This window comes from Callospermophilus lateralis, chromosome 8, assembly GCF_048772815.1.
Source record: "Callospermophilus lateralis isolate mCalLat2 chromosome 8, mCalLat2.hap1, whole genome shotgun sequence".
Lineage (NCBI taxonomy): Eukaryota > Metazoa > Chordata > Mammalia > Rodentia > Sciuridae > Callospermophilus > Callospermophilus lateralis.
Genome location: NC_135312.1, coordinates 39,570,767 through 39,598,468, shown reverse-complemented (window position 1 = coordinate 39,598,468; position 27,702 = coordinate 39,570,767). Strand labels below are relative to the sequence as shown.

General features: G+C 43.1%; 1 protein-coding gene across 5 annotated transcripts in view; it reads left to right on the top strand.

Moving 5' to 3' along the window:
• Lnx1 (ligand of numb-protein X 1) overlaps nt 1-27,702 on the top strand; it is a 166,191-nt gene that overhangs the window by 127,641 nt on the left and 10,848 nt on the right. For all 5 annotated transcript variants that reach the window (XM_077110220.1, XM_076864616.2, XM_076864617.2 and 2 more), the window contains 7 exons: nt 771-1,012; nt 1,509-1,661; nt 5,077-5,279; nt 7,906-8,277; nt 18,729-18,863; nt 21,509-21,686; nt 23,722-23,950. In XM_077110220.1, coding sequence (XP_076966335.1) covers nt 771-1,012; nt 1,509-1,661; nt 5,077-5,279; nt 7,906-8,277; nt 18,729-18,863; nt 21,509-21,686; nt 23,722-23,950 — 1,512 coding nt within the window. The remainder of the gene's footprint in view (nt 1-770; nt 1,013-1,508; nt 1,662-5,076; nt 5,280-7,905; nt 8,278-18,728; nt 18,864-21,508; nt 21,687-23,721; nt 23,951-27,702) is intronic.

Here is a 27,702-nt window from a genome sequence, read left to right as displayed (position 1 = left end):
TTACATCAATGACTGGTCTTACAGAGTTAGTTTGTTTGATTTTTTACATAAATGGATGGTGAAACAAGTAGGTTTACATAAATGGATGGATAGAAGCAAATATGTTTTTTGTTAAAAAATAAAATGAAAGCTATTTTATTCTCCTAATGTTAGAAAATGTGACCATGAATGACATTCTCCAGTGTATAACATCCCTGGTCCTGGCCTCTCTGAGCAATAAGGGAGGTCCTTGGAGACCAGCCCAGAGGCAGAAATGGAAGCCACCAAGCCTGCCCCTAGAGAATAGCGATACTGAGAAAACTCCTGTGGCTTTGTGGCAATGGTGCTTTGGTTTCCATGGACAGTTAAATATGGATTCTGGGAGGAGCTTTGTATTTATGTTCAATACTGTGGGAGGAAAACCCAAAAGAAAGGAGTGAGAGTATGACTAAGAGCTTTCATGGTCAAAATAAATACCAGCAAGAAGAAATTACCAAATTCAAACAGGTAAAGATCACCATCCTCCAACCCTAGTCACATAGTCACCAGAATGTTCATAGGTTTGCATTCCAGCAACTGGGGTAGAGGCTGCATTAGGAGAATACAATAAGAACCCTTAAATTGTTTTCTCAGGTGGTTAATCCATTTGGTGGCAATGTGGGTATATTGAGTACCTACATGTGAAAAGGGAAGGGGGCATAGGGTCGGTCCATGTGTTTGAAGAGGCCTGACTGAATAATGGCTGCAGGGGGGGGGACCCTTTTCTGACCTCCCCACTGGTCCTGTCTCAGCTGTAAAGGTGCCTCCCACTATGGCCTGACCAAAGACAGGAAGAGGCGCTCGCAAGACGGCTGCCCAGATGGCTGTGCCAGCCTCACAGCGACGGCGCTCTCCCCAGAGGTCTCTGCGGCTGCCACCATCTCCTTAATGATGGACGAGCCTGGCCTAGACAACCCTGCCTACGTGTCAACGGCCGAGGATGGTCAGCCAGCAAACAGTCCCTTGGACTCTGGCCGGAGCAACCGAACTAGGGGTGAGTCAAGTGGGTGGGTGTTGGGGAATGGGCTCTTGGCCTTCCTTGGGATTGCCCTCTACGGAATACTCACTGTGGAAAATTCTGGAAATGTTTTTGTAAGGGAAATGGTTCTGGTAGTTTTGGCAGCCACGCCACGTCCAATTCTCCAAAGTGAAATGAAACCAGGAGTACCTCAGGCCATTAGAACTGTGTCCTCTGACTTGGTGAAAGGGGGTGAAGGGAGACGAGATGATTTATCACTCCCCCAGTGCCAGGACCTTCCCTGCCTGCTCGAGAAAAGTGCTGTTACATTCACTTTCTCCCAAGGGGGAAAGCTGACTTTAAAACAAGCCACATGTAGAAAATTTAGAAAGCAGAGGTAAGCAGTTTCTACCTAGAGGAAATCCTACTACCTAGAGGTCATCCCTGTTCAGGTTTTCATGTATTTTATCAGATGTGTCCAGGAAAGATGATTTCTATTAACTACTGGTTCTATCACCTCGCTTTTCCTCAGCACGGCCCTTTGAGCGGTCCACTATCCGAAGTAGATCTTTTAAAAAAATTAACCGAGCTTTGAGTGTTCTTCGGAGGACAAAGAGTGGGAGTGCAGTTGCCAATCAAACTGACCAGGGCGGGGAACATCCTGCAAATCCCACTGCCCCTGAAGGTAAGTGAAGTCCCCCAGGAGGGTGGACCTGGGCTAGGCTCCCAGGGTAATTCAGGGTGAGGACAACCTGGCCACCACCGACCTTCTCTTCCCAAGGTTATAAAATACTTTGTGCCTTGATCAATGTCCTTCTCTCGTAAGTAACTGAAGTCAGAAATGAATGCTGCCCTTTTTTACAAATGAGGGAAAAGTGTCAGATTCCTTGCCTTTAGAAGCTGGTTGAGGGCTGGGGCTGTAACTCAGTGGTAGAGAGCTTGCCTAGCACGGGTGAGGCACTGGGTTTGATTCTCAGCACCACATAATAACAAATGAATAAAATAAAGGTGAAATTCTTTTAAAAAACAAAAAGGAGCTAGCTTAATGCATTGAAGAATGATAATCATAGTTAATAAATAGAAAGCATTTAAAATAGTGCTGGCACACAATAAATGACATATTAATTGGTTCTCATTAAACTGTGTACAAGGTGTGGTTCTGAGTGTTTTGCGTGCATCTCCTCAGTCCTCCACACAATGAAGAAGTTACTATTATTATCCCTGTTTTACAGGTGAAGGCAACTGAGGCACAGAGATGTTATGTAGCTTGTTCCAGCTTATCTTGCTGAACTTTGAATACAGCTCTAGAATCCATGCAAAGAAAGTCATTAGATAGGTAGTAGATCCTATGTGGTTTCGGCAGTTTAAAGGGAGCTGAAGAAATATCGTCTTACCCATTTCTTTTCATTCCATTTTAGAAGTTTCAAGTAGTAATAATAATAGCTTTTTAAATAAAAGATGTGTTCTTTCTGTGTTCCAGGTAGAGTTCTGAGCCATTTAAATGTCACAACAATGCTAAGGAACGAGGGTTATCATTCCCATTTTATAGATGAGGAAACTGAGTCACAGAGAGATTAGGCAACTAAGCCAGAGTCACCCAGCTGAAAAAAAGAAATGGTAGAACTAGGATTTTAGCTCAGATTCTCCGGCTCCAGAAACTACCCCGATAACCACTAAGTTATTCTGCCCTTCATTCTTGGGGGTTGCAAGGTGGAGCCTAAACCACCAGATTTATTGCGCCCTCAGAAGGTTCTCGAGGAGGCACACGAAGCCCCTTCTTTCTTACTTACTTATGACCTCCTCTTACCCTGTGTGTGTTCTCTCCCTGTGTCTCTGTTTCTCTGTGTGTGTGTGTGTGTGTGTGTGTGTGTGCGCGCGCGCGTGCGCTCTAACTACTCTGAGCCTCTTACGGTCTTGTACGTACTTTACCTCTTTTCCTCACCCTACTGCTATTATTATGAGACCTCAAAATACCCATTCAAATTGCTTAGTTCAGTGCCACCGTACAATGAACTCACTGTAAACAATAATAATTGTCAAATACTTTGGTCCTCTGGGGAGCGTGCAATTTTGAATAAATTCTTTTCTTTCCAGACTAATGCAAGTTTGACAGTTCAGAAATGATTTTAATGCGTTGGAGTCACTAGGGTCTCGCTGGTGTGGCTCCAATTAACATCATTTACGAGTGTGACTGGGTCTGTCCTTTCAGACTATGAAAGCAGATGTCCTTGAGCGGTTTAGGTTTGGGAGTATGGTTTTTGTAACTCTGTTGGGAATGAGGTAGCAAGGGAGGGGACAGAGGAGGGGAGGATCCGCAGCTTTGATGATTATTTCCAAATCTTTCTTTACTCAAAATAATTTTTAAGAACTCGCCATTCCCTTGTTCCTAGACATGTCCTGACAGTTGCTGTGGTGTAGCCCACCTAATGGAATCAGAGTAGCTGAAACACTGATTGAACTCAAACACCCAAGTACTGCTAGCACCAGAACCAACAGATTAGGACAGCTACTGGCTGCTTTATAGCAAAGCCAGTCATTTCCATTAAATTAAATCTGAGCGGAGTTTAAGGGCACACATTTACAATGTCTCAGGCTTGCTCTGGCCACTATTACCTTGTTAACCATACTCTGTAATACTTAGAAATAACTGTGATTTTTTTAATGTATGGTTCCTGGAGAGTTGGGTTTATTAGGAAAAATGGACTGAAGTCATATATTTTGAAAATAGATCCATTTCCAAAAAATGGATCATCTAGAATCAGGCCTGCAGTGTTCCAGTTTCCAGATGACAACATTAAAGGAGATTCTCAGGGTAAAGACAGCTGTGAGCAGCTGCAGGAGGCAGAAGCTCAGCCCTCTGCACCCTAACTTCAGTCTCAGGCTACCCAGGAGAGCCACTCTTCCTACCTGATCTGGAGGCTGGGTCCCAGCACTTAATGGTTTCTCCTCCATACACTTCAATTCAAGCTGAAATGGAAAAGCATGCTCCTGCTGGGTTATCGTTCCTTACGACAAGTCCCTGTGGCTTCTTACCTGGCTGTGAATACCTGGTTCCAGGAAGCCTGATGGAGGCAGTCAGCAGTCAGCAGGGGCACCAGGTTCAGACCTGGCTCTGAGGGTCACCTGACTCTGCAGCCCCCAGCTAGTTGGTTCACTTCCCCTTTCTGCTGGAACAAGCTAAGGAGCAGAAAAGGCCCTTCAGCCACCATCTTAGCTGCTTCTCTTTACCTGGTCATAGCAGGATGGGAAGGGGGAGGAAAGAGGGAACTATGAAAGGTTTCATGGGGAAAGCAGATTCTTCAGCTAAAAAAAAAAAATTAAGTTTGGAAACACCAGCCTACATAATCATTAAATCTCCTTAGCTCTGAATCCAGTGATTGAGGCAGATCAGGGACGAACCTCCAGAAGCTAAGCCTTGGACTCTTCTTACTTATGAAACAGCTCTTGTGACTTTAACTATTGAAAGTAGCATCTGAAAGAGAGGGCTGATGATTTCCCCCAACCCTAAAAAGCAGGGTTTTGAGAGGAAAGAATCCTTAAAATGATCAAAGAAGGCAGAAGAGCAGGTTTGTTTTATTTTTGTCCTTAAATTATCAGGAGCTGACGCTGCAGTCCATTCTGTAAAAGATGTTCCTTCATTCCCTCATCCATTCCAGTTCACCCAGTAAATATCAGCAGAAGACTCTTGCATGCAGAGATCTATACACAGAACTAAGGAGAAGCCAGAAATCAGGCTCTCAAGGATTTTACCGTCAAGTGGGCAATATAAGAAATGGGCGTGAATATCAGTAATAGAAGGTTGGATGCCATAAGAAACAGAGAGAAAGGCTTACAGGAAATGGCATGTTTAGAGAGAGCAAGGGAAAGAGGGATCAGGATAGAGTGTAATTGGAAGGGATCATTTCATGCAGCCTTGTAGGAAAAGTTGATTTTAGGCCCAGGATGAAAAGCATTCCAGCAGAGCAACTCACCCTGGCATCAAGGGAGCAAAAGTAGAACACACACACAAGAAACAATGAACAGTTTAATTTGGCAAGAAAAGCGGTTGGAAATGCCACTGGGTGGTTGTCTTAAACAAATACTATCTTTGCCCATTTCAGTCTTTCCAAGGCTGTATCACCTGATTCCAGATGGTGAAATTACCAGCATCAAAATCAATCGAGTGGATCCCAACGAAAGCCTCTCCATCAGGCTTGTGGGAGGCAGCGAAACCCCACTGGTCCATATCATTATCCAACACATTTATCGTGATGGAGTGATTGCTAGAGATGGCCGGCTGTTGCCAGGAGACATCATCCTCAAGGTACAGACTGTGGCTGTGGCGCTGTGACAAGGCCCTTCCTATAAAAACCCTTCAGATCAGATGACGGATGGATGTGGATGGATGGTTGGATGGATGGACAGATGGGTAGGTTGGTGGATGGATGGCCAGACAGATGGGTGGGTGGATGGATGGTTGGATGGATGGATGGACAGGTAGGTGGGTAGATGGGTGGATGGATGGTTGGTTGAACAGATGAGGAGAAAATGGCAAAATAAATGAGGACATTCATTTTCCATAGTTGTCATATGACTCTTCATATGAGATTTATCATAATTGAGAAAGTCTTTCATTCTCACTCTTTCCCCTTCCAGTTTATAAATATTTCTGTTTCTGTATTATTTTCTCTCTATCTCCTTCTCTCCTCTCTTTCTTCTCCCTGCTACTTTTTAATCTTCTTTCCCCTTCTCTACCTCTCTTTTTCCCCCTCCTTCTCCTACAGCATTTAAGTAATATAAAACTGGAACATATATTTTCTTAAATTATTTTTAGAGCAGATTAATGGAACATTTTGTGTTTTATCTAATCACATCCAGATATTCTTCTAAAGTAAATTTACTATGGTTAAATGGTTCTCTGTGAAAATAAAAATAATCCCTCGGCTATTTTTACCAACTCAGAGACATTGTAGGGGAGACACATGGAGGAGTGAGTTGTCTTGGGTACACTGTCCGCCAAGACTTGGGTGAGGAGAGGGACTTCAAGGAGGACTTTTCAGGAGAAAGGATAAAGTAAGAGTTGTTTATCAGACAGAAGTCAAATGTGTGCCAGAAGTGACAGGAATCCCTCCCTGCTCGTATATTTCCTGATACTCAGATAACGGCTGCATCCCTCCCCTTCTAGGTTGCTAAGGGACAAGCTCTTGTCACACTGTGAGCTGTTTGTTTGGCAAACTAATTGGAAGAAGAGGAGAAATAATCTAAAGCAGTTATTGCAGAAATGCTGACATTCCCACTGGCCTCTGAGGTGGGAATCAACCTCAGGGGGCCGCCAGCAGTGCAATCTGCAGTGCTCTGCATGGCTTCCTCCCCAACTATGGAAACTCTGCTGCCTGGGAGGGTTGCATAAGAAAACATTTTGATTCTTGTGGTCTTCAGCTGGCACTTGCAGGCAAAAGTGCTGCCAGCACTCTTTGCAGGCAACCCTGACCTCTTGGCCTGGGTGTAATGGGGAAAGCAGGCCCCCTACTCTGCTCACCTGTGCTTGGACAAAGGTGGCCTGTGTTTGCATGGGGAGCCCCTGCTCTTCTCTGGAGCTGTAGCAGAGAACGGGTGACTGTCCCTCAGGAAGGTTTTTCCGAAGCTCATTCCAAGGCGCCTCTAACAATTGGCTGCCAGTACAAGAAATCTTACCAAACTCAAGAAATTCAAGAAGGTTGTGGCTCCTTCATGGGCTCTCTCCTCAAGAACTGAGTGCAGGGCTCCTCTGCATTGTTTTCTTCCAGAGAGGTGCCTAACGCTGGGGGCTGCAGCCCCCAGGCAGGACCTGCGTAGCTGGAGTAATTAAAACCAGAAAGCCTGCTGCAGCAACAGCCCTGCACACTGTTATGAGAGGCACAAATGGGAGGGGCAAGCTTAAGTAGGTGAGGTGAGCTAGCCTTTCAATAAGGGAGCCCAGAAACTTCCTTTCACGGTGGTGTGTTGAAATTGTATAAGGACTTCTCCCCATTTTTTTGCGGGAGGGAAACACAGACAAGATGAGCGCCTTAGTACCTTCACACACACACTATCACTTTCACTACCACACTCACACACTTGGAAACAGACTCATGCACACCACTTAGACACTTGTCTGTCACATACTTATACACACACCCTCATGCACATATGCACATTCTCTCACACACACATGCACTATCACTTGTAACAATACTCACACATGTGCATACGTGTACATGTTCAGTTTATATATTCTCTCTCTCTCTCTCTCTCTCTCTCTCTCACACACACACACACACACTCACAGAGAGAGAGAGAGAGAGAGAGAGAGAGAGAGAGAGTAATGGGAAAAAGAAGTTCCAGTATGGGTGACCCAGGGAGAAAAATCCAATTGAAGAATTTTGAAAAGAAAATGTCAACTCAGCTTGGTTTGAACGGCCATTAATGTTATCGTTTGGGGCTGGCACAGAGTCCAATAACAGAACATGTGCTTAGCATGCATGAAAAAAATTCACAAAAAAGAATAAGAGTTTAGTTATGTAATCATTTGACAGAGCTGGATGGGAAGATTTTTTTTCTTTTTTCTTTTCCTACTTTTTCTTTCTTCCCTCCCCTCCTACCAGCTAAAAACTAAGTTTGGCAGGCAACAGAAATGAAGGTTGGAACTCTGTAAATAAATGGGCAGCTTGTGTGAGGACAAGTTTGTAGACAGAGGGTGCCCACTCACAGAGGCCTGAAAGGTACCATGGGAGATGGGGATTTTGGGACACAGGATAAGGGGAGAGCCTGGGAAGTCTCTAAGGGAGCAGTACCCTGGGTCTTCCGAGGTCCTGGATCTTTAACTTCTGTACTGTTGCGGGATCTCACCCAGGGCCCTGCACAGGTGAGCCTGGGCCTCTGCGGAAGGGTGATGGCAGGGGTGGTTGACTGCAGATGCTCCATTCCCCCAGGTCAATGGAATGGACATCAGCAACGTTCCCCACAACTACGCCCTGCGCCTCCTGCGACAGCCCTGCCAGGTCCTGCGGCTCACCGTGCTGCGAGAGCAGAAGTTCCGAAGCAGGAGCAATGGACAGGTGTTGGACTCCTACGGACCTCGGGATGACAATTTCCATGTGATTCTCAACAAAAGCACCCCCGAGGAGCAGCTGGGAATAAAACTGGTGCGCAAAGTGGACGAACCTGGGGTGTTCATCTTCAATGTGCTAGATGGGGGCGTGGCGGACCGACACGGCCAGCTGGAGGAGAATGACCGCGTGCTGGCCATCAATGGACATGACCTCCGATATGGCAGCCCAGAGAGCGCGGCTCATCTGATTCAGGTGGGTCACAGTCAGAACCCCCCAGCTTGAGCGGAGCATGTGCCTCCCTTCAGGCAGTCTAAGTGGAAGGGCCAGGGTTGCCAAAGCTTCCGCCCAGGTAAGAACCGTATGCAAGCACTAGACCTAGTGCATTCCCTGTGCATTGTTCCAGATGCAACTGAACACATGCAGGTGTGTGTTGTAACCTCACAAGGTTAAGGTCACCGAAGGTTAGCAGAGTCAAGTCATCTTTGTACCCAGTGTGTTAGATGCAGACCTAGGAGTCATTCACATACCTCTGGAAACCTCCAAGACAGCCTATTGTATTAACTCCCTCAAGAAAGAGTTAACAATAGCCTGACAGTGCACTAATACATTTTTCTGATGGGTGTGATTTCATTTAGACGAGTGTGTATCTTATTGACTGTGGTTGGAACACCATGGAATTTTCTTCCTTTTCTTTTTTGTAATTAAACTTTTTATTTTGAGATAATTCTGGATTAATAAAAAAAAACAATAATTCTGGGTTGTTGTAAAAGACAACACAGAGGAATCCCTTATCCACATTTCTCTTTTCAACAGTGTTGATATCTTGCAAAACCCTGGTACAGTATCACAACCAGGCTGTTGACACTGACTATCAAGATGCAGAATATTTCCATCCCCACAAAGATCCTTATGAAAGTGATCCTTTTATAGCCACATCTGCCTCCCTCCTACCTCGCCTCCTCCTCACCCTTGGCAACTGCTCATCTGTTCTCCATTTCTGTAATTTTGAATTTTAAATTTTTTATATATATCATACAGTATATAAGCTTTTGTGATTGACTTTTCTCACTCATTTGAATTTTCTGAAGATTCCTTCAGATAGTTGGGTATCTCAGTAATGTTGCCTGAGCTGAGAGCTTTATTCTTAAAGGGACAGATATTCTTCTGAGCTCTTGGGTTCTAACCCATTCATTCCCTTCACTTATCAAACATGTATTAAGTTTCCACTGCTAACCTGGCCCTGGGTTAGGTGCAGAGAACAGGCAGGTGTTGCTCTCCCCAAGGAGCCCACTCTCTGACAGGGTGGACTTTCTCTTCACAACTGTCATATGGTGTGATCGTTCTGCAATGGAGAACTAAAGTCCGGCTGGTGCAGATGCTGGAGAGATCTTTGCTGAGATGGGCTTACCTAGGAATTCTTTGTGGCAGAAGAAAGTCTTGAACTGGAGCTCTCAGGAATGAGCAGAAGTTCTCTAGGTGGATAAGCAGCGAGAATCATTCTAATGAGATACAACACAGAAGAACATTTCCCTCTGTCCCATCAGAGTAATGGCTAATACCTGAAGCATAGTGGGTTCAAAATAGCAGCAAATACACAAGGCAGAAGTGGGAGGCAAGGGCCAGACCATGGACAGTATTATGAGCCATGCTAAGGCCAAGAATAATCCCAAAGCCATGGAATATCATTGGATGGCTCTAGGAAGGAAGGTGATGTGAATCTTCCAGAAAGATCTGTCCTCAAAGAGATAGACAGTCAGCAGCAGAATCTGAACCCTGCAGGGCTCAGAGCTGCCCTCAAGACTTGATTGATCATCAAGCACTCATGCTTCCCTCTCCCCTTGGCACCTACTCATGGACTTCTTCCAAGGGACAGCAACTCTGATCACAGTTGTGTGTGCTTATCCCTCTTCTTCAAGGAGAATTGGGCAATACATTGTATATTTGCCAGTTGAAACCTGGGCAGCCAGGGGCAGAGGGTGCATGGGGACTTGCCCTATTCTCTCTGCTCATGAGGGCAGGAAGCACACCTGGTGCCTGGGCCCTGAGCAGTGGCTCTTGGTGGGAGTCCCAGTTCCAAGGTAATGCTCAGCCTCCTGGATGTTCATTTGCCCAAGAAGGCCTGAGCTCATACCCTGTGGAGGAGGTGGAGGAAAAAAGCAAGGTTACCTGAGGCATATCCTTTCGGGGTTTACACCAGAATTCAAATTACCTGGCCCCAATATCTCTGACCACTACACTTACTCATCTACATGTCTACTTGGTATCTAAAGTAAATGTCTAGCCAGGGGCAGTGGCACGCACCTGTAATCCCAGTGGCTCGGGAGGCTGAGGCAGGAGGATTACTAGTTCAAAGTCAGCCTCAGCAAAAGCAAGGCGCTAAGCAATTCAATGAGACCCTGTCTCTAAATAAAATATAAAATAGGGCTGGGGATGTGGTTCAGTGGTTGAGTGCCCCTGAGTTCAATCTCCAGTACCCATAAATAAATAAATAAAGTTAATGTCTAAAGGCATCTCAAAATTCATGTCCAAAACTGATCCCTTGACTTCTCCACACTCCATCCATGGTCAAACCTTCTCCCCTTTCTCCTTTCCAGTCTCCAGTAATGGCGCCATTTACCCAGTTACTTGGCCAAAAGGAGTCTCCACGTACTTGAGCATCCTTCTCTCCCAGTTCATTTCTCACCACCTCTGTGGCCTCCATCAGCCAGGCTGGCCCACTGCAAGAGCCTCTTAACCAGCCTCCTTGCTTCCACACTCAATTGCAGAATGACTTCTTTGCAAAGCCACTCTCCTGATCTCCGCCTTCTGGACCTTCTCAAGATAATTAGGTTAAAATTACAAAGCCTTGGCATGGTGGGCAGACACAGACATACTCTGGCCTTTCGTTCTCTCTCCAGATTGATTTCTCAAGCAAAGGGGAGAATTTCTGGTATTCTCTACTTAGTTTAACCATTTTTAGCTACACTTGTCTTCTTCCCACTCTGCACATATTTCAAGAAGTTTTCCACCTCCGAGCCCAAGTTCTTGCTGTCCCTCTGCCTGGAAGAATCTTTTGTAGAAGATTCATGTCTGTCAGATCCCCCCCCCCCATACTCATTCAAGTCTCTCCTTCTCGAGAGCCTTCCCTGACAATCTCACTTAAAATAGTGGACCTGTCACACACAGAGTCTGTCATCTCATCTACTTTTCTTTCCTACCAGCTGTTTTATGATTACCTGCCAGTCTAGGATGGCATAATATGGTGGAATATTGTATCCCAAGCACTTAGCCCAGTGCCTGGCAAGAGCAGGCACTCTAATAAGCATTTACTTAAGGTTTGAAAATTTTGTTGAATTTGAAAAATGGAATCAAATTATAAATCTGTAAATCTGTAAATGTATGTATTTTACACATTAATTCCACCTCACAGGGACTTGTTTTTAAACCATTTTACCAGAGAACAAGAAGTGCATCTACTTTTACATGCTATTTGTCTCCAAGATATAATCTCTCCTTGGATTTGTTCACATTATTATTTGAGAAGCTTCTGTGTACCCAGAGATGTGCAATATAGTGACAAACCAGACTGACGCAGTTCCTGGCCTTGTAGTGCTTGGAACGCACAGGCTCTTGACTCTGATCTCAAGTATAAGTCAGCATGAGATGTGTGGCTCTAGTCTGCATAAGCCAGTAGGTGAAAACACAAAATAGACCATGTAGAAATATTTGTGCATGAAAAAGAGTCTGTTTTATTTTTCCCATCAAGGAACTCCATTCTTAGCATTATTTTTTCTCTCCCAAAAGGAGAACTTTTAGATCATTAATGTTTTTTTTCACGTTGCATTGTAGCGCCCTCTGCAGGTCAATTAAGGGAACTCACATTTTGAACATGATCTGTTGCCAACTGTACTTCGCAATAGGCAAAGGAAAAGCTCTTACTCATGTTATTTGGAAAAATCTTGATTGCATGTGGCAATCTACTTTTGTAGATTAATAACAGAAGAGCAAAAAATTCCCTGAGAAAGTTAATTTATGAAATAAAATCTTGCCTAACAGTGGGAATTCCTAAAAGATTCTTTTGCTTACTAAACAAAGCCAATGTGCTTTATAAGCAGGAAAAGTTTTTCTTAAAAAAAAAAAAAAAAAAAAAAAAACTAGGGCAAAGCTAGTTGGAAAAGAAATGAAGAAAAAAACAGAATGCTGGAAAAACTCAGCCAAGCAATCTCTTGCTGTTTCTAAAGAATGGATTTTATTTATGTGTTACTTGTAACACACACCAGGCTGGGGGGATTAAACTAAATGCCCTTCAAAGGTTGAGACTCAGATTTCCACCCATTCCTTGGCTCTGCAGCCCTCATATGTCTACTCCATGAATCACATTTGCCTTACAGAGAAATTCCCAGACAACATGTCCTCTTGACCATGTTCTCTCCCACAGTACCCCACATTCTGCTTTTTTCTGCATTACTTCAGGGAAGAGTTATTACAGAGAGACCGCAACTGTTTTAAATCTGACCAACTTTACATATGTTGAGCCCTGACCTCAGCTTATTCAGCAGCAGCCTGGGTTAACCAGACCCTAGTGTTAGACAGATGGTCAGGCCCCACTGAGAAGAAAAACCTTAAAGAGACAGAAACGTCCAACACAGAGCAGTTGACTTCGTGAGTACAAGTTGATTTTTCACCGTTGTTAATTTCTCAAGTGTTTTGAGCACTCTCATTGGACTAACTGTATATAAGAGACAGTGTTTTGGAAACTGTTTGATGTCATACCAAAATAATAGAACAAATAAATAATGGACTAAAGCATTGAGACACAAGGAAGAACAGAAGTCTCAACATCCCACACCTAGGAGGTCAGCATGCATCCACCCCGTTTGCATGAGTCTTTTATTCTGAGAGTTATGCCTATTTTGAGATGCTTTCATTTCTTGGCAATTCTAGATTCGTGTGTACATATTTATTTAGAAAGTAAATATAATTCATGTGTATAGTTAATAAAGAAAGAAGGTAACTGTGAATTTCAAACTTGAGCATCCCTCTTGTGGCTTTTGTCTTTTGACAACCCCAGACTTGATGTAGACACTGAAAAAAAATTCTTAACCATTAGTAGAGGTGATAAAACAAGGGGTTTTCATGAATACTGACATGTGATTTTGTTCTTCAAAAGAGTTAATATTTAAATGGAAAGTTATTTTATTAAAGAAAAACTGACAACCAGGCACTTCAGACTTTTAAAAAGAATACAACAGGGCTTTAGACTAAGCCAGAAGGCAAGTAATACCTTATCATATTACCTAGGTTTATTCTAAATCCATGAGCTCTGCTACATACCTGGAAAAAAGAAAAGAAAAGGCAAAACTTTTGCGGTAATTTAAACATTCAAGTCCCATGGAGCCAGTAAGAATCACCAGTGAAATGAGACCTGATAGGTCTGTGTGTGACTTCTACATATCAGCCGAGCTAATGTGGAACCCAATCCCTACTAAAATTGTCTTTCTGTGTTACTATAGTAAATTTAATACACATAGACTAAACTATACATAGATTCTTAAAGCTCCTTTAGCTGAATTCTCAAGGTCCAAATGATTTTTATATACAGCACCAAATTCCATGTGTTTTTTTTTTTTTTTTTTTTGAGAAATTGTGCCTTGGTAAGTTGTACAGCTTTCCAACCTAGAATTTTATAAATGCAAATCTTAGGCACAGCTCTACACTGAACATTAAGGAATCTGGACACTTTACTACCCTTTCTGCAATACATACATCCTCCACATGCATATTTTTGTTTTGCTTTTTACAAGACTAGGGATTGAACCCAGGGGCACTCTACCACTGAGCTGCATCCATAACCCTTTTAAAATTGTTTTTATTTTGACAAGTTCTCCCTAAGTTGTCCAGGCTAGCTTCAAACTTATGATCTTCCTGCCTCAGCCTCCTGCATAGCTGGGATTATAGGTATGCACCACTTCCTACTGGCCACATGCACTTTCTCTTTTTTTAAACCAACAGAGTTGATCCTGCAAGTAACCTCTAGACACTTTAAGAGAAATGGTGTTTAAGGCAGAGGAATAGGTTCACTCTATGGACTCAACAATCAGCAAATTCAGCATCGCAGGAACTAAATACTTATTTTGAGTTTGGAACTGACATCCATATGACCCTGCCTAAGTCACCATCTGTACTATCATCATCATTAATTTTTTTATACCTCAAAGATGTGTGTTTCTGGGAATAGGGAGTAAGCTATGGTACAGTGGAAAAAATAAACCAAATTGCTATCCTAATTTTCTCTTGCTACCCTGGTCAAATCCAAAAATCTTTTCCCCACTTTTTCCTCAAACCTCCTTAATTTCCTTTCTCCTCATCCAAACTCTAATTGTTTTTCATTCACTGAAAGAGATGCCACCTCTGTAGCCATTCATGAATTCCCTTTATAATGTGCCAGGCCCTGTGCTAGATGCTAAAATTTTCAATGCTAAACAAATCCACACCTACCAGATTTCATTTCACCAAGCTCATTTTTATAGGGAACATCAACTTGCCACGTACCATTAGCTTATTCTCGAGTTATATTTCTGAAGTTTCCAGCTCTTTGCTCAATGGGAAGGATTCTTCCCACCCCAGAAGTTCTCTTGCTCCCTGGAGAGAAAGGTAAGGGCCAGGACCTGTTCCAATCCTTGTGGTGTAGTATGTAGTATGTGATTCAGTCAGTAGGAGTGACTGAACTCTGTTGTTTTTCTAGCTTATCATTCGGGTCTGATGCCTCCAGTTGTCTATATTGTCATGTAAGGCCTGTGTCCCATCCACAGCTTCAGAGGTAGGCCGAGCTGCTAGAATGTGTTGTGTGGTGCAGTCCTGTCTGTTATCTTTTAATTAATCAATAATGATCAAGACAGGAATCTATGGAGTTCTTGGTCCAATGAAACATATAGACAATCCTCTATGCAAGGTGGGAGTTCCGTCAAGGTGGGAGCTCTGTGCATCTGGTCCACCAGCCAAAAAAATCTTGCTATACTGGTCAAAGTAGAACTCAGCCTCTGGGTCCGGTTCTAAACACCCCACCTCCACCCAACTTTATAATTAGAGTCCAGAGTCCACCAGACTTTTGAGATGATTTGAAAACATTAAATATTGCAGGAAGTAGAAAGAACTGACCCAGAAAGTAGAAGAACTAAGAAAGAGCGATGAGAGCCATCTTAAAGTAGGATTGTCACTTGGAAATTGATTTGGGGTTATCCTGTAGGGCCTAACCAATGGCAAGGGAGAGAATGACAAATTTAAGGTTAACCTAAAGGCAAATTTTCTAATTAGTGCCTTCTAAAATGGGCACACAGTGAGCTTCCTGTCATTGGGGGCATTGACTCATGAGCTAGGTCACAACTGGCAAGGGGGTTGTAGGGAAATCGAACCATGGGCTAGAGGGAAAATGTTGGATTAGATGATGTCTGACATCTCTTGCATATCTGTGACTTTGTAATTAAATATAATCAGTGCTCCCCCACTCCCCCTGGGCTCCGTGTGCACAGATGGATGAGCTGAGCATGATTCTTGAACATTTGCTGGGAGGGGAAGCTAAAAGGGGCAGCCAGACAGGATAGAAAGAACCAGCCCCACAAGCCTATGTTGAGAATCAGTTGAGCCAGATGAACTCAACCTGAGATTTTTAGAAAAGAAGCCATTGGGGAATGCCGAATGAATTTGGTTTTTTAAAAGATGATCATTAAAACTTCTGATATTAAGGGATGGAACATTAATAGAGACCAGCTCTCCAGGCAGCAGACATTGTAAGTCCCACCCCTGCCATCACTTGCCTGTATCAGGGAGCCACGCAGTTGGTGAGCCTCCTGTGGACCTAGACTGCACTCTACAGAGAACTGTGTCCCTGTTCTTCCTACTCTAAGCAACACAATCCTGAGGTCCCACTATCAATTTGGAGTCTCCCTTTCAGGTTGTTTGCATAGAAAGATGCCCTGCAGCATGCTGGGGGAAGGGAGTGACTCTTAATTTGAAGTGTTTTGTTTTTGTTTTTTTTTTTAAAGAAGGAAAGAGAGTTTATAAAGATAATAGAAGAAAGACAATGAATGAAACAACATGAATTAGATACAGTTTACTTAGCATTTTATTTCAGTATCAATAAAAAGAAAAAAGCACCAAAAGTACATCTAGCTTGTCTCCTGTCCTCCTTTCCACACGAATAGCAAAGCCCTTGGCTAGGTGAGAGGCGAACACCTCCATGTGCAGATGATCTAGCAACTTTTTCTCTGCCTGAACTCATTGCTGGCCTCTAGCCACTATTTATCAGTAAAATAACAGGTCCACTGTACCCATCTTCCTGGTACGTATTACATAAGCATCAAATTAAGAATCAGTCTCCTGTCAGACATGGTGGCACACACCCGTAACCCCAGCAGTTCAGGAGGCTGAGGCAGGAGGATCCCAAGTTCAAAGCCTCAATAATTTATCAAGGCCCTAAGCAGCTCAGTGAGACCCTGTCTCTAAGTGAAATACAAAAAAGGGCTGGGGATGTGGCTCAGTGGTTAAGCGCCCCTGAGTTCAATCCCGGTACCGAAAAAAGAAAAAGAAGCATTCTCCTTCACCCTGTTCTGCTCCTGGCCCGTCTTCTCACACCCACATTCTCACTATGGGGGAGAAATAAAGAGTCTGGAGCCAGGCTGTTTCTCTACCCTAATCCAGCTGCTCCTGAGAGGTAAGAGCCAGGACACACACATTAGCCCATTTTCTACCTTCTATCTTCAAACACTACAAAAGAAAGTGCCTCAAATAGTCTCTCTGTGAGCAATTTACAAGGTGGCTGGTGAGAGCCACAGATCCAGCCTCACAGAGAATTTATTTCCAAGTAAGTTGATACCAGAGTTATTTATTGGAGCTTTATTCCTGCCAACAACTTAATACCAGAGCCAGCCTTTGAAAACACAGTGAGAAAATCTGTGTTCGAAAATGTGAATTGAATAGCTCTCGCAGGCTGCTCCTTGGCCACATCCATTTTGCCTGGCAAGCCGACCCCATGCGTACGTCTCCAGTGTTCTCAGTTCTTATGAGGTGCTTAGATCATGCCCTGCTCCTTGTCCAAGATGAACCTGGTACGGTTCGTGGGCCTAGAGACAAACCGGCTGCCGGGAGCTTGCGCCACAGTGGATTTCCCCGAAGATAAGAGCAGATTCAGGCTCAGTGACTGAAGTTTGGACCTGACTGTTTGCTGCTGCTTATCTTTTAGTGATTTTTGCTTCAGAGAGTTCCCAAAGATAACCTTATTAGGATGACAGAGGCTTACAGGTCAAAGAAAGAGACACAGCTATTATTCCAAGGATCGACAGTTGGCTAATGCCATAGTTCTGCATGTCAGCATCTTCATGATTATTTCCTAGGCTTGTTATTTTTGCTCTCTTCTGTCACAGGCTTTCTATGTAATGAGAAACACCAGAGAATGCAAGATGGGGAGGCAAACAAAGGGAGGGCACAGAGGCCAGGACTAGGCAGGCCAGGAGATGGCTGGGCCCGGTGATGAAGAGCCGGCTGAGGACTTAAACTTACTTTTTGGACCCCATTCTTAGTAGGATTCTTTTTGTTTTCCTTCCTTTCTTCTTTTCTCTCCTCTCCTCTCCTCTCTCTCCCTCTTTTCTTCTTTCTACTGGGTATTGGACCCAGGGATGCTTAACCGCTGAGCCACATCTCCAGCCCTTTTTTATGTTTTATTTAGAAACAGGGTCTCACTAAGTTGCTTAGGGCCTCGTTAAGTTGCTGAGGCTGGCTTTGAACTCATGATCCTCCTGCCTCAGTCTCCTGAGCCACTGGGATTACAGGCATGCACCACTGCCCTTTATTATTATTATTATTATTATTATTATTATTATTATTATTATTATTTGAGACAGGGTCTTTTTAAGTTGCTTAGAGCCTTGCTAAGTTGCTGAGACTGGCCTTGAATATGCGACCTTCCTGCCTCAGCCTCCTGAGTCGCTGGTATCATAGTGGGCACTACCATGCCTGATTGGATTTTCTAAATTTATATGAAATGAATTAACTCACCTGAATGACCATCCATTGTGATACTGACATTCAACATACTAACTGCAATTCAACATACTTTAGCAATTTTATCTTAAAAAGTCCATCTAATTTACAACCACCCAGTTGATGACCCCTGAGGTTCGAGAAAGCCCTGAGAAGAGAGATTTATTAACATAAGAATGTAAAGTCATAAAGATTAGGGCTGATTGGTGTTAGACAACCATGGAGATAATTTCACTGCCGAGGGTTCATACTGCTTAAAGTTCTTTAAACAAGGGCTTGGTTCCTGAGAGATATGGGCTATGTGCCTGGGAAGGAAGAGAAGAGAGGGAGCATCTTAGTCCATTTGGCTGCTGTAACAAAGCACACTAAACCAGGTGGCTTAAAAATAACAGAAAGTCATTCCTCACAGTTCTGAAGATTGAGGTACTGTGTGCTCACCTCGTGGAAAGGCAGAGTCCCTCTGTCCTCTTTTATAACGACACTGATCTCATTCCTTAAGTCCCCACATGTAATGACCATCACCTTGTCGGTGAGGATTTCAGCATATGAGCTTTGGTAGGAATAAACATTGAGACCACCGTGGGCAGAAAGCTAATACCTCCAGCTCCCATCATTCGAGCTAGAGAAGAAGAGCAGATGCTGTCCACATGAGCTCTGAGAGCGGCTAACAGCTGTGTCTTCCCACCCAGGCCAGCGAAAGGCGCGTCCACCTCGTCGTGTCCCGCCAGGTTCGACAGCACAGCCCAGACATCCTTCAGGAAGCCAGCTGGATCAGCAATGGCAACTGGTCCCCAGGCCCAGGCGAGAGGAGCAACACTCCCAAGGTGAGGCCCAGCCCGGGCATGTCCACTGCTCCTGCAAGGAGCTGCTTCTTAGGAAAACTGCTCACTTTATTATTTCGAAGGGTCACCTCTGGACTTTGTCACTTACAGAAACACTGTAGCACCTATAAAACTTAAGGGCCAGAGTCCCATCATCTGATTGGTGAGATAACAGGTGTCTCCTATCCAAGCAGGAGCAAGGAAAGGGCCGGGAGAGTTTTAAAACCTGCTCTTACAGTAGACCTCATGTGGGGGCCTGATTTCTAGTCTAAGCCAAATACATGTCTTGTTTTTACCAAGAGTCATGACGTTTAAGGACTGTTTTCCATTCACTTTGAAATGAAACAAGAGGTTTGCTTGGTTTCTGGTTCTTAAGATTCCCAGTCTGACTGGAAATAAAGATGATTATTCCTCTGCTATTTTAAATATGTTTACGTTTTTACAACAGACCCAGGAAGATGATTTAAACACTTGAAGCTCGTGGAATGGAACATTAGGGAGTGGCGGGGATTGGAGCAAACCAAAGAACATGTCCTATCTTAGGACATTTAAAATCTGAAAAATCTTAAAACATTCTGGATCAAGCAGAATGGATCTGTGGGTGGAATCTTTCAGGCCACCAGTCTGCAACCTCCCTCCAAGTGAGGTGGCTCAACTCAACTTGTGCTGCTCTCTGTAGCTTCTCTGAGAAGCCATACTTTAACCTCTCCATATACACATACATACACACATACATGTATATTTTAATATACACATACACACATATATCCATAAATTGAGTTTTTGAGCAATGTACGCAGAAACAATATTCAAAATTTTAATTAAAAAGTGTGATTGCTTTATATTGTTCCAGAGTTTATCTGATTACATCCTCTTCCCCAATCTCCAGCCAGCTATGTCCCATAGATCCTTAAATTCCATGTTTAGAATAAGAAACCTAGACAGAACAAACACAATCTTTTAAAACATTTTCTAGATAAGAACTTTCTGATGTTTTCTTGCTAATAAACACTGCTAAATGTGTTCAAATTAAACTGACAGTTTTTATAAATGGAAAAACTGGTGTATTGGCTTCATTAACTAAATTTTTTTTGTATAATTAACTGATTTTATTTGAATTAAGTAGAATATATTACATTCTAATTCATTGAACCACTAGAAGGGAGGCCTCCCGCCACCTGCCACGAGTCATGGCAAGGCCGGGAGGGTCTGCCCACTTTTCCACAGGGTGTCCTGCGTCTAAATTCCTGGAAACACTTCCACACTGGCCTTCTGGGAAACCGTGTAGTTTTCTCTGCCCTCTGAAATGTCCTTACAAAAAGAGTGGCATATTTAATACAAAACTAAAGGACACATATGGCTTGTTTCATGGCTTAGTTTTTTTATGTTCTAACTCAAGTTCTTTTTTTTTCCTTGATTTAAGAAACAGTGTGGAAAAAAGAAAAAAAGAAACAGTGTGGCATTTTGAAAATAGGAGCATAAATGATTCAAAGACATACCACAGGAGGCAAGCCAGGATTTATGGAACAGAAAAGCTTTTGGTCCATTGGAAAGTCAAGGAATAATAGGCGTAGGATGACCTCTGTGGGAGAGGAAAAGGCATGTGACCGGGGGAACTCGGGCCCTTGAACCCTATGCGGAACATTTGGTTTTCACCTCGGGTTGCAGGGTGCATGGTAGGTTGGGATGTTATTCTGCATACAGTTTTTTTAAGTGTCTAAATTTTTACTTTAAAAATCCAGAGCAAATATTCTTAAATATATTTATTTTGTCTAGCTTGAGTGATGAATACTTGGCTGACCAAGTATTGGGCAGTATGATTATTTTTAATCTGCTTGAACTATTTCATCAGAAATTGTTTTTCAGCATTAAGGAACATTGCAAGGTCTTCAAAGTATGGAAGGAAGAGTGGGGAGAAAAGAAAAATAAAAAAGATTATTTCCATCATACTTTCCTCCTCCCCTCCCCAGGATTGGAAATGCTATGTGAAGGATTTTTTGAGAGACTTGGGTTTTTCCATCACTGCCTAGGACCTCTCTCGGATTAGGAGAGCAAATGGAGACTCAGGACACATGGACATACGTGGACATAATGGCTTGTTTAATCTTAGTTTTTCATGTTCTGACTAAAATTTCATTTGTGTGGTGTTCCTTTGGTTCATCCTGTTGAGCCCCTCGATGCTCAGTTAATCATAACTTCACAGAGTGCAGACAAGGCTGTGCAGGAAGCACCAAGAAGAGAGAAGCAACTTACAAAACATTCCTGATATTCATCAAGGATGAGGGTTTTTGAGATGTTGACTCACCATCTCCGGAATGGGTGACTCGCTTGACCAATTTGAGATACAGTTCACTTTGTATACCTCAGATTTTTCCCCTCATCTCCAACCTGGCTGTCCCCCCATTTTTACTACTGCCTTTTCAAATGGAAACTCTCTCTGAGTTCGCCTATAGAATTTGGGATAATGTACCTGCTGTAGAGGGATGCAAAATGACAGTCCTTTTTGTGTGTCTTTCTCTGTTATCCCAAGGATCGCCATCGTATTGATTCAATTTTCATAACGTATGGAACTTTGATCATTTTTGCATGAAGACACAACCCACTTGTGAATACATGCACCATGTTTTTTTTTCTGTCTGTGCCCTCAGCCCTTCCATCCTGCAGCCACCTGTCACGAGAAAGTGATAAATGTTCGAAAAGACCCCAGTGAATCTCTCGGCATGACCGTTTCAGGGGGAGCGTCGCATCGGGAATGGGACTTGCCTATCTACGTCATCAGCGTTGAACCTGGAGGAGTCATAGGCAGAGATGGAAGAATAAAAACAGGTAAAAAGCAAAGAGAATTAAGACACTGGGTGGCAGAGCTCTAAGAGGGAATTAAAGCTCGCCAGGCTAGGTTACTGTTTTCAAGAATTACCAAGACAATGTGAGACGGATCTGGCTAGGACATCAGTGATGGCTTACCATGATTAGTTGGCACAAAGCAGCTGGACCGGGGTTCACTCCTTTGTCCATGGGGATTGTTAGGGGCCGGTTAGCCTGCTGGTAAAGCTAGAACCACCAGGCTGTGCCAGGAATGAACAGGCAATGGCTGCCGTTATGAGGCAATTGCTTCTAGGATATACTTTGGTTATATATCCTATATAAAATGGTTGTGTTGGGGCTGGGGATGTGGCTCAAGTGGTAGCGTGCTTGCCTGGCATGCGTGCAACACGGGTTCGACCCTCAGCACCACGGGTTCGACCCTCAGCACCACATACAACCAAAGATGTTGTGTCTGCCGAAAACTAAAAAAATAAATATTAAAAAAAAATTCTCTCTCTCTCTCTCTCTCACTCTCACTCTCTCTTTAAAAAAAATAAATAAAATGGTTGTGTTCATTCTAAGTGGTTCTTTGTTGGATTGATCCTATGACGAAATTAATCCATGAATTGCTCCATTTTATGGGTTGGATAAGAGGAATTATTTGGTAGATTTTGATTTATTGGTACTGCACTAGGTGTTTTCTCATTAGAGAAAAAGTGTTTCACCCTCCTTCATCACACATTTCCTGAGCTACTTCAAGTGAAGGGAGGTGGTGGGTGGAAGGAGACAGCCATCATTATACAAAGTACATGTATGAAGATGTGAATCTGATGTCAACATATCTTATATACAAACAGAGATATGATAAATGATGGTATAAAGGTGTAATAAGAATTGTAAGGCAAAAAAATCAATAAGCGAGCTCATGTATAATAGCATAATTTGGCATGAACATACTTCATATATAGAGTTATGAAAAACTGTGCTGTGAATGGATACTTATGAATGTGATGCATTCCACGATTGTCATGTATGAAAGAAATAAATTTTTTAAAAATTACTTCTACAAGTACATAGGGGTAACAGTATTGTCAGTGCCCACGAAGGGGTAGCTTAGGTGGATGGACAATTCCACCTTTGAAGGGTAAGCGGGTAAGAGAGAAAATGTCAAGTTTCTGAAGACCAGTTGCTCAGCCTGAGAACCCCGGGGGCTGGCGTGTTAAGACCTCAGTCGGCCACCCCGAGGATGCTTGACCCATCAGCAAGGACTCCAGGCCTTTCCATCTGTATTTGCCTGCCTGTTGACTCCTGCTGTGGTTATTCTGTATGAATTAAAAAAAAAAAAAAAAAAGATGATCAAGAAGAGAAGCCAAAGAACAGGAGAGATGAAAGAATAGAAAATGACAATAGGGGAGGTTTGTATTTTCATTTCTCTTGCTTTTCTGCAAGAGCCTCTGTGCAGAACAACACAATCCAACTGAAGTGAATCACTGAGGGAATACACGCTGGAGCACGATACCCAGGGTGTATGGAGATGGTCCTGCACACATAGGTGCTTAGCTGCATCCCTCGACAGACAGCAGAAACGTTCACTCTTTTTTCCACCTAAGAGCGCAGGTCCAGACCCTGTCTTTCTTAGCTGCTCTGGGCTCCTCTGCCAGCGCCGTCAGGGGTAGCTTCTTATTCATCTGGTCTTTCCATATTTATTGGATCTGGGCTGTATGCCAGGCTCTGGGCGTTGCTGGAGCTTTTGCCAAGAGCTCCCGCTTTATGCTAAGAACAAACAAAAAGAATGAAAAGTAGAGGTTTTTTTGATTTTTAAAGCAAAGGCCAAATGCCAATAGATAGTCTTTAGATGACCCCAAACAAAGAGCACCGCTCACCTGTTCAAAGAGCACGGAGGGAGTTCGCTCTGTGAGGAGCAGCCTCACATCAACGCCAGGGACAGGTAATACACATGCCCTCTGCATGTCCCACGTCCTTGTCCCTTTGCCCTTGAAGCAGATGGGCCCTGTTTGCACTCTCTAAACATGGCTTTTGCTTGTTTGGCCGTCAGGTGACATTTTGTTGAGTGTCAATGGGACTGAACTCACGGAAGTCAGCAGGAGCGAGGCGGTTGCCTTACTGAAAAGCACATCGTCCTCGGTGGTACTCAGGGCCTTGGAAGTCAAAGAACAGGAGCCCCCAGAAGATGGCAGCAACCCAGCCGCCCTGGACTCCAACCACAACATGACCCCACCCGGTGACTGGGCCCCGTCCTGGGTCATGTGGCTGGAATTACCGCGGTGAGTCTCAACAGTCCATCCCTCTGGGGACGGGGGAAAAATTATTCCATTTTTTTAAACCACTGTTTTCACTCTCTTGGGCTGATTCATGGCACTAGCATCTTCATGAGACCCAGTCTTGGTTATGGGATTGTTTGAAATCATTCTGTCTTCCTGTTGGTTACTGAAAATGCACGATGTAGTGATCCTAAGGCAGGGACAGAGGTCTAGCTACACAAACATGGTCAGGCACTCACACTGAATATTTGCAGAGGTGCCATGTACATCTGTATATGTTGTTCATGCAACAAGCAGCTCAGCAGATAGGCAAGAGCAAGTAGACTTCAAGCCTGCATTTACACACTTGGGAGCTGAGCTGCCTCTGCCCAGGGGAAGCTTCACTTTTGCCTAATCTGCTATTGGCACTCCCAGGAACTTGTATGGAGGCTGACTGTGGCCTTGCCACTGCCTCTTTCAGTTGGCCACGGGAATACACAAACCTTGGGTGTACATAAAGCCTTTTTTAATACAGAAAGCCAACAAGCAGCAAAACACTTTGCCTTTGCCCAGAAGCCAAGCATCTACTGGTTGAGATGCTTCTCAGCTCATGCCTCCTTCGTGCCTGCTCCTGAGAAGCGTTTTAGCAGCTTTCTGTTGTCATTTTAGTGGGATGTAAGTGAAGTATGAAGTCATTTTACATAGTGAGAGGTTTGAGACACTCCCACTAAATAGCTCTGAACAGAAATTAAATATGCAAAGGACAGATAAACCAGTGTTTGCTCACCTGCATTGGAGTAAACACTGACCTTCAGAAGACAACCTTATTGATTTCCAATATGTGACTTAAATATCAAATATTGTAGTTGCTGGAGATGACATACTGGCACAGGATTAGATGAGTGAAAGCAAGATATTTAGAAGATATTTGGTTTTAGAGTGTTTTTTCTTGAGGCTGGAGATAGGTCCCTTTCATTTTTTTTTTTTTTTAATTTTAAAAGCTTCCTTGCCTCAGATACAAACTGACCTAGATTTTGTTTTGAGCCTTCACTATTTGATAAATTAATTTAAAACAGTACACTTGAAAAAAAAATGTTTAGAAGCTGAAAACCGGGTATTGACACTTTAAATCTTGAAACATTTTACAGCTAAAGCTGAGTAGAAGAAGAGAGTAATACTTCAAAAAAATTTTTATTTTTAAAAAAGTTTCTGAAACTTGAATCTTCAGTCATGTTTGAGTTTTTGTCTGAAAGTGATTTTGTCATGTAGTCAAGGTCCTTCGTGGTTCATTCTCGTAAGGCAGGTCCATGTGGAGGGCTTTTCTCTCCAAATACAGCCCAGTGATGGCCTCCTCTCTTCGCTTTCTGTCACTTGGCCTTGGATTAAGGCTGGATTTGCTCATTTCCTCTGAGAGGAGAGACGAAGGGAAGGTGCTGTAATGCAGCCTAGACAGCCCTGACTTCCAGGACCCTGGAAAGTCTTCGTCTCCTTCATTCCTGTCTCTCCTGCAGTAATATAATAAACAGTACAAGACTCTGAGGGTTCAAAGAGTATGGGGGCAGTGGAAAGTGGGTCTCCCTCCCACCCTGGTCCTCTCCGATCCACTCAATAGAGGTGATCAGTGTTACCAATTTCTTGTGAATTTTTCCAGGGAGAGCCTATGTCAGAGGCTGGCAGACTCTGAAAAGAGCCAGAGACTTAAGGTTTTGGGGGCCGTGTAGTCTCTTGACAACTACTCAACTCTGCTGTTGTAGCTGAAGAGCAGCCATATTTAATCTGTGAATGAATGGCTCTATGTTTTAATAAAGCTTTCTTAACAAATTCAGGTAGTATGCTGGGCTGTCGCTTGCTGAGTCTGGCCCATGTATGTATGTGTACACACACACACACACACACACACACACACACACACACTGGTAGCATATACACTCTTACATAGCTTTTTTCCCTATTGAATGGTTCATCCAGTTACCTAAGGTTCTCCATGAAAACATAACATGTCTGCAGGTCTTGAATCAGGAAAAGCATTGCAATCATGTCCTCGGGTATATCATGTCCTCATGATATAGCCAAGCTAGGGACGAATATACAGAAGAAGGTGACATTGGCACAATGAGCTGCAAGTATCTCTGCTGAGCCACTGTTGTTAGATACAGGCGGTGGCAGAGAGCGTAAAAATGAGTGATAAAGCTCAAGGCAAATGTGCATTATCAATAGTGCCCTTGTTGAGACAGCACTGTGTGCCAGAAGTGACGTTGCCTCCCAGCTATACAAGTTGTCAGCTCCCATCCAATAGGAGGCGATTCAGAAAACATTGACGGCTTTCTGATTTCTTCTTTGTTGGATCTCAAGGCCTGTGACCCACATCTGGAAGGCTTTCAATTCATGCTCTCATCTGAACTAGTATGATAAAAATATGCATTAACTCATTTCTCCTCTTCCTTAGAATTTAACCTTTTAGTCTTCTGAAACTCTTAAAAGCATTTTAATCACAATTGTCTATAGTGACTAGCAAAGCAACAGATATCAGGGATTCTCTTTTTTTTAGCCAAAAATCTTTCACATTCGATTGTGAGACAGTGACATTATCAGGCACAGCCGTGTCATGGAGTACTAACAAAGAGGCCCAGTGGCTAACGCTTCCTGTGTGCCAGGCACTCTTCCAAGAGCATCATGTTTTACATTTTTCACTCACTGACAACTCACATCAGTTCTGTGAATTAGATATTAAGAGCATCCTGACACTAAACATAATCTAAGCTCAGAGTGGTTAAGTTGCCCAGTTGTGTGGCTATTAAAAGGCGGAGCTAGAAGTTCAACCAGACAGTTTTGTTTTGAAGTCTATGTAATTTTAAGCCCTGTGCACTAATAAGTTTGGGGAGCATTCCCAATAGGATGTTAAGCCTATGTTTAGCTTTAATAATTTGAGTTATGTCATTTGTTTTTTTCTCTACCATAAAGCCAGTTCTGGAGGAATATAAATGACACAGTCTTTGTCATTTACCTGGTGTTTCTTATAACAGCCCCAGAAGAGTCTGTATAGCTTTTGTCATTGCTCACAGTTTAGGCCTCAAATTTCTTGTCACTTCTCCCACCCCATCACCTTTCCTATGGGATGATTATTAGTAAGTCATTATCAATCAAAAATCAAATGAGTTAGTTATTCATGGCCAAATCACTTCAAGAGCAAAATTATTTCTTAAAGTATTTTTTTAATATCTGCCCCAAACTTACCTACATTTTTTTTTTTGAGAGAGAGAGAGAGAGAGAGAGAGAGAGAGAGAGAGAGAGAGAATTTTTTTAATTTTTATTTTTTAGTTTCGGTGGTCACAATATCTTTATTTTATTTTTATGTGGTGCTGAGGCTCGAACCCAGCGCCCTGTGCATGTCAGGCGAGCACTCTACCACTTGAGCCACATCCCCAGCCCAAACCTTCCTACATTTAATATGAGATATTAAATACTCTTTAAGACATTTGCTATAATAATGGGTGGAGCCTCCAAAAGAAAAGAATGCTTAATATTCCTGAAGGTCTTTAAGTGGCTGTGCTTAGCAAACATTTGTTGAATGAAAGAATAAAGTAATCTACTGTATACTAGGAATAACCTTCAAGAACTTTATTCTAAACCAAATGAAGTAAATAACAAAATGTCATCATAAATTATTTAAAATAATGAATTGTGTGAGTTATCATAAACTCATGGATGCTTGCGAGACCCATGCTACTTTAGGAAACTAGACAAGACATTGGAGTGGGTGGTCTGTGTCGTCTTGT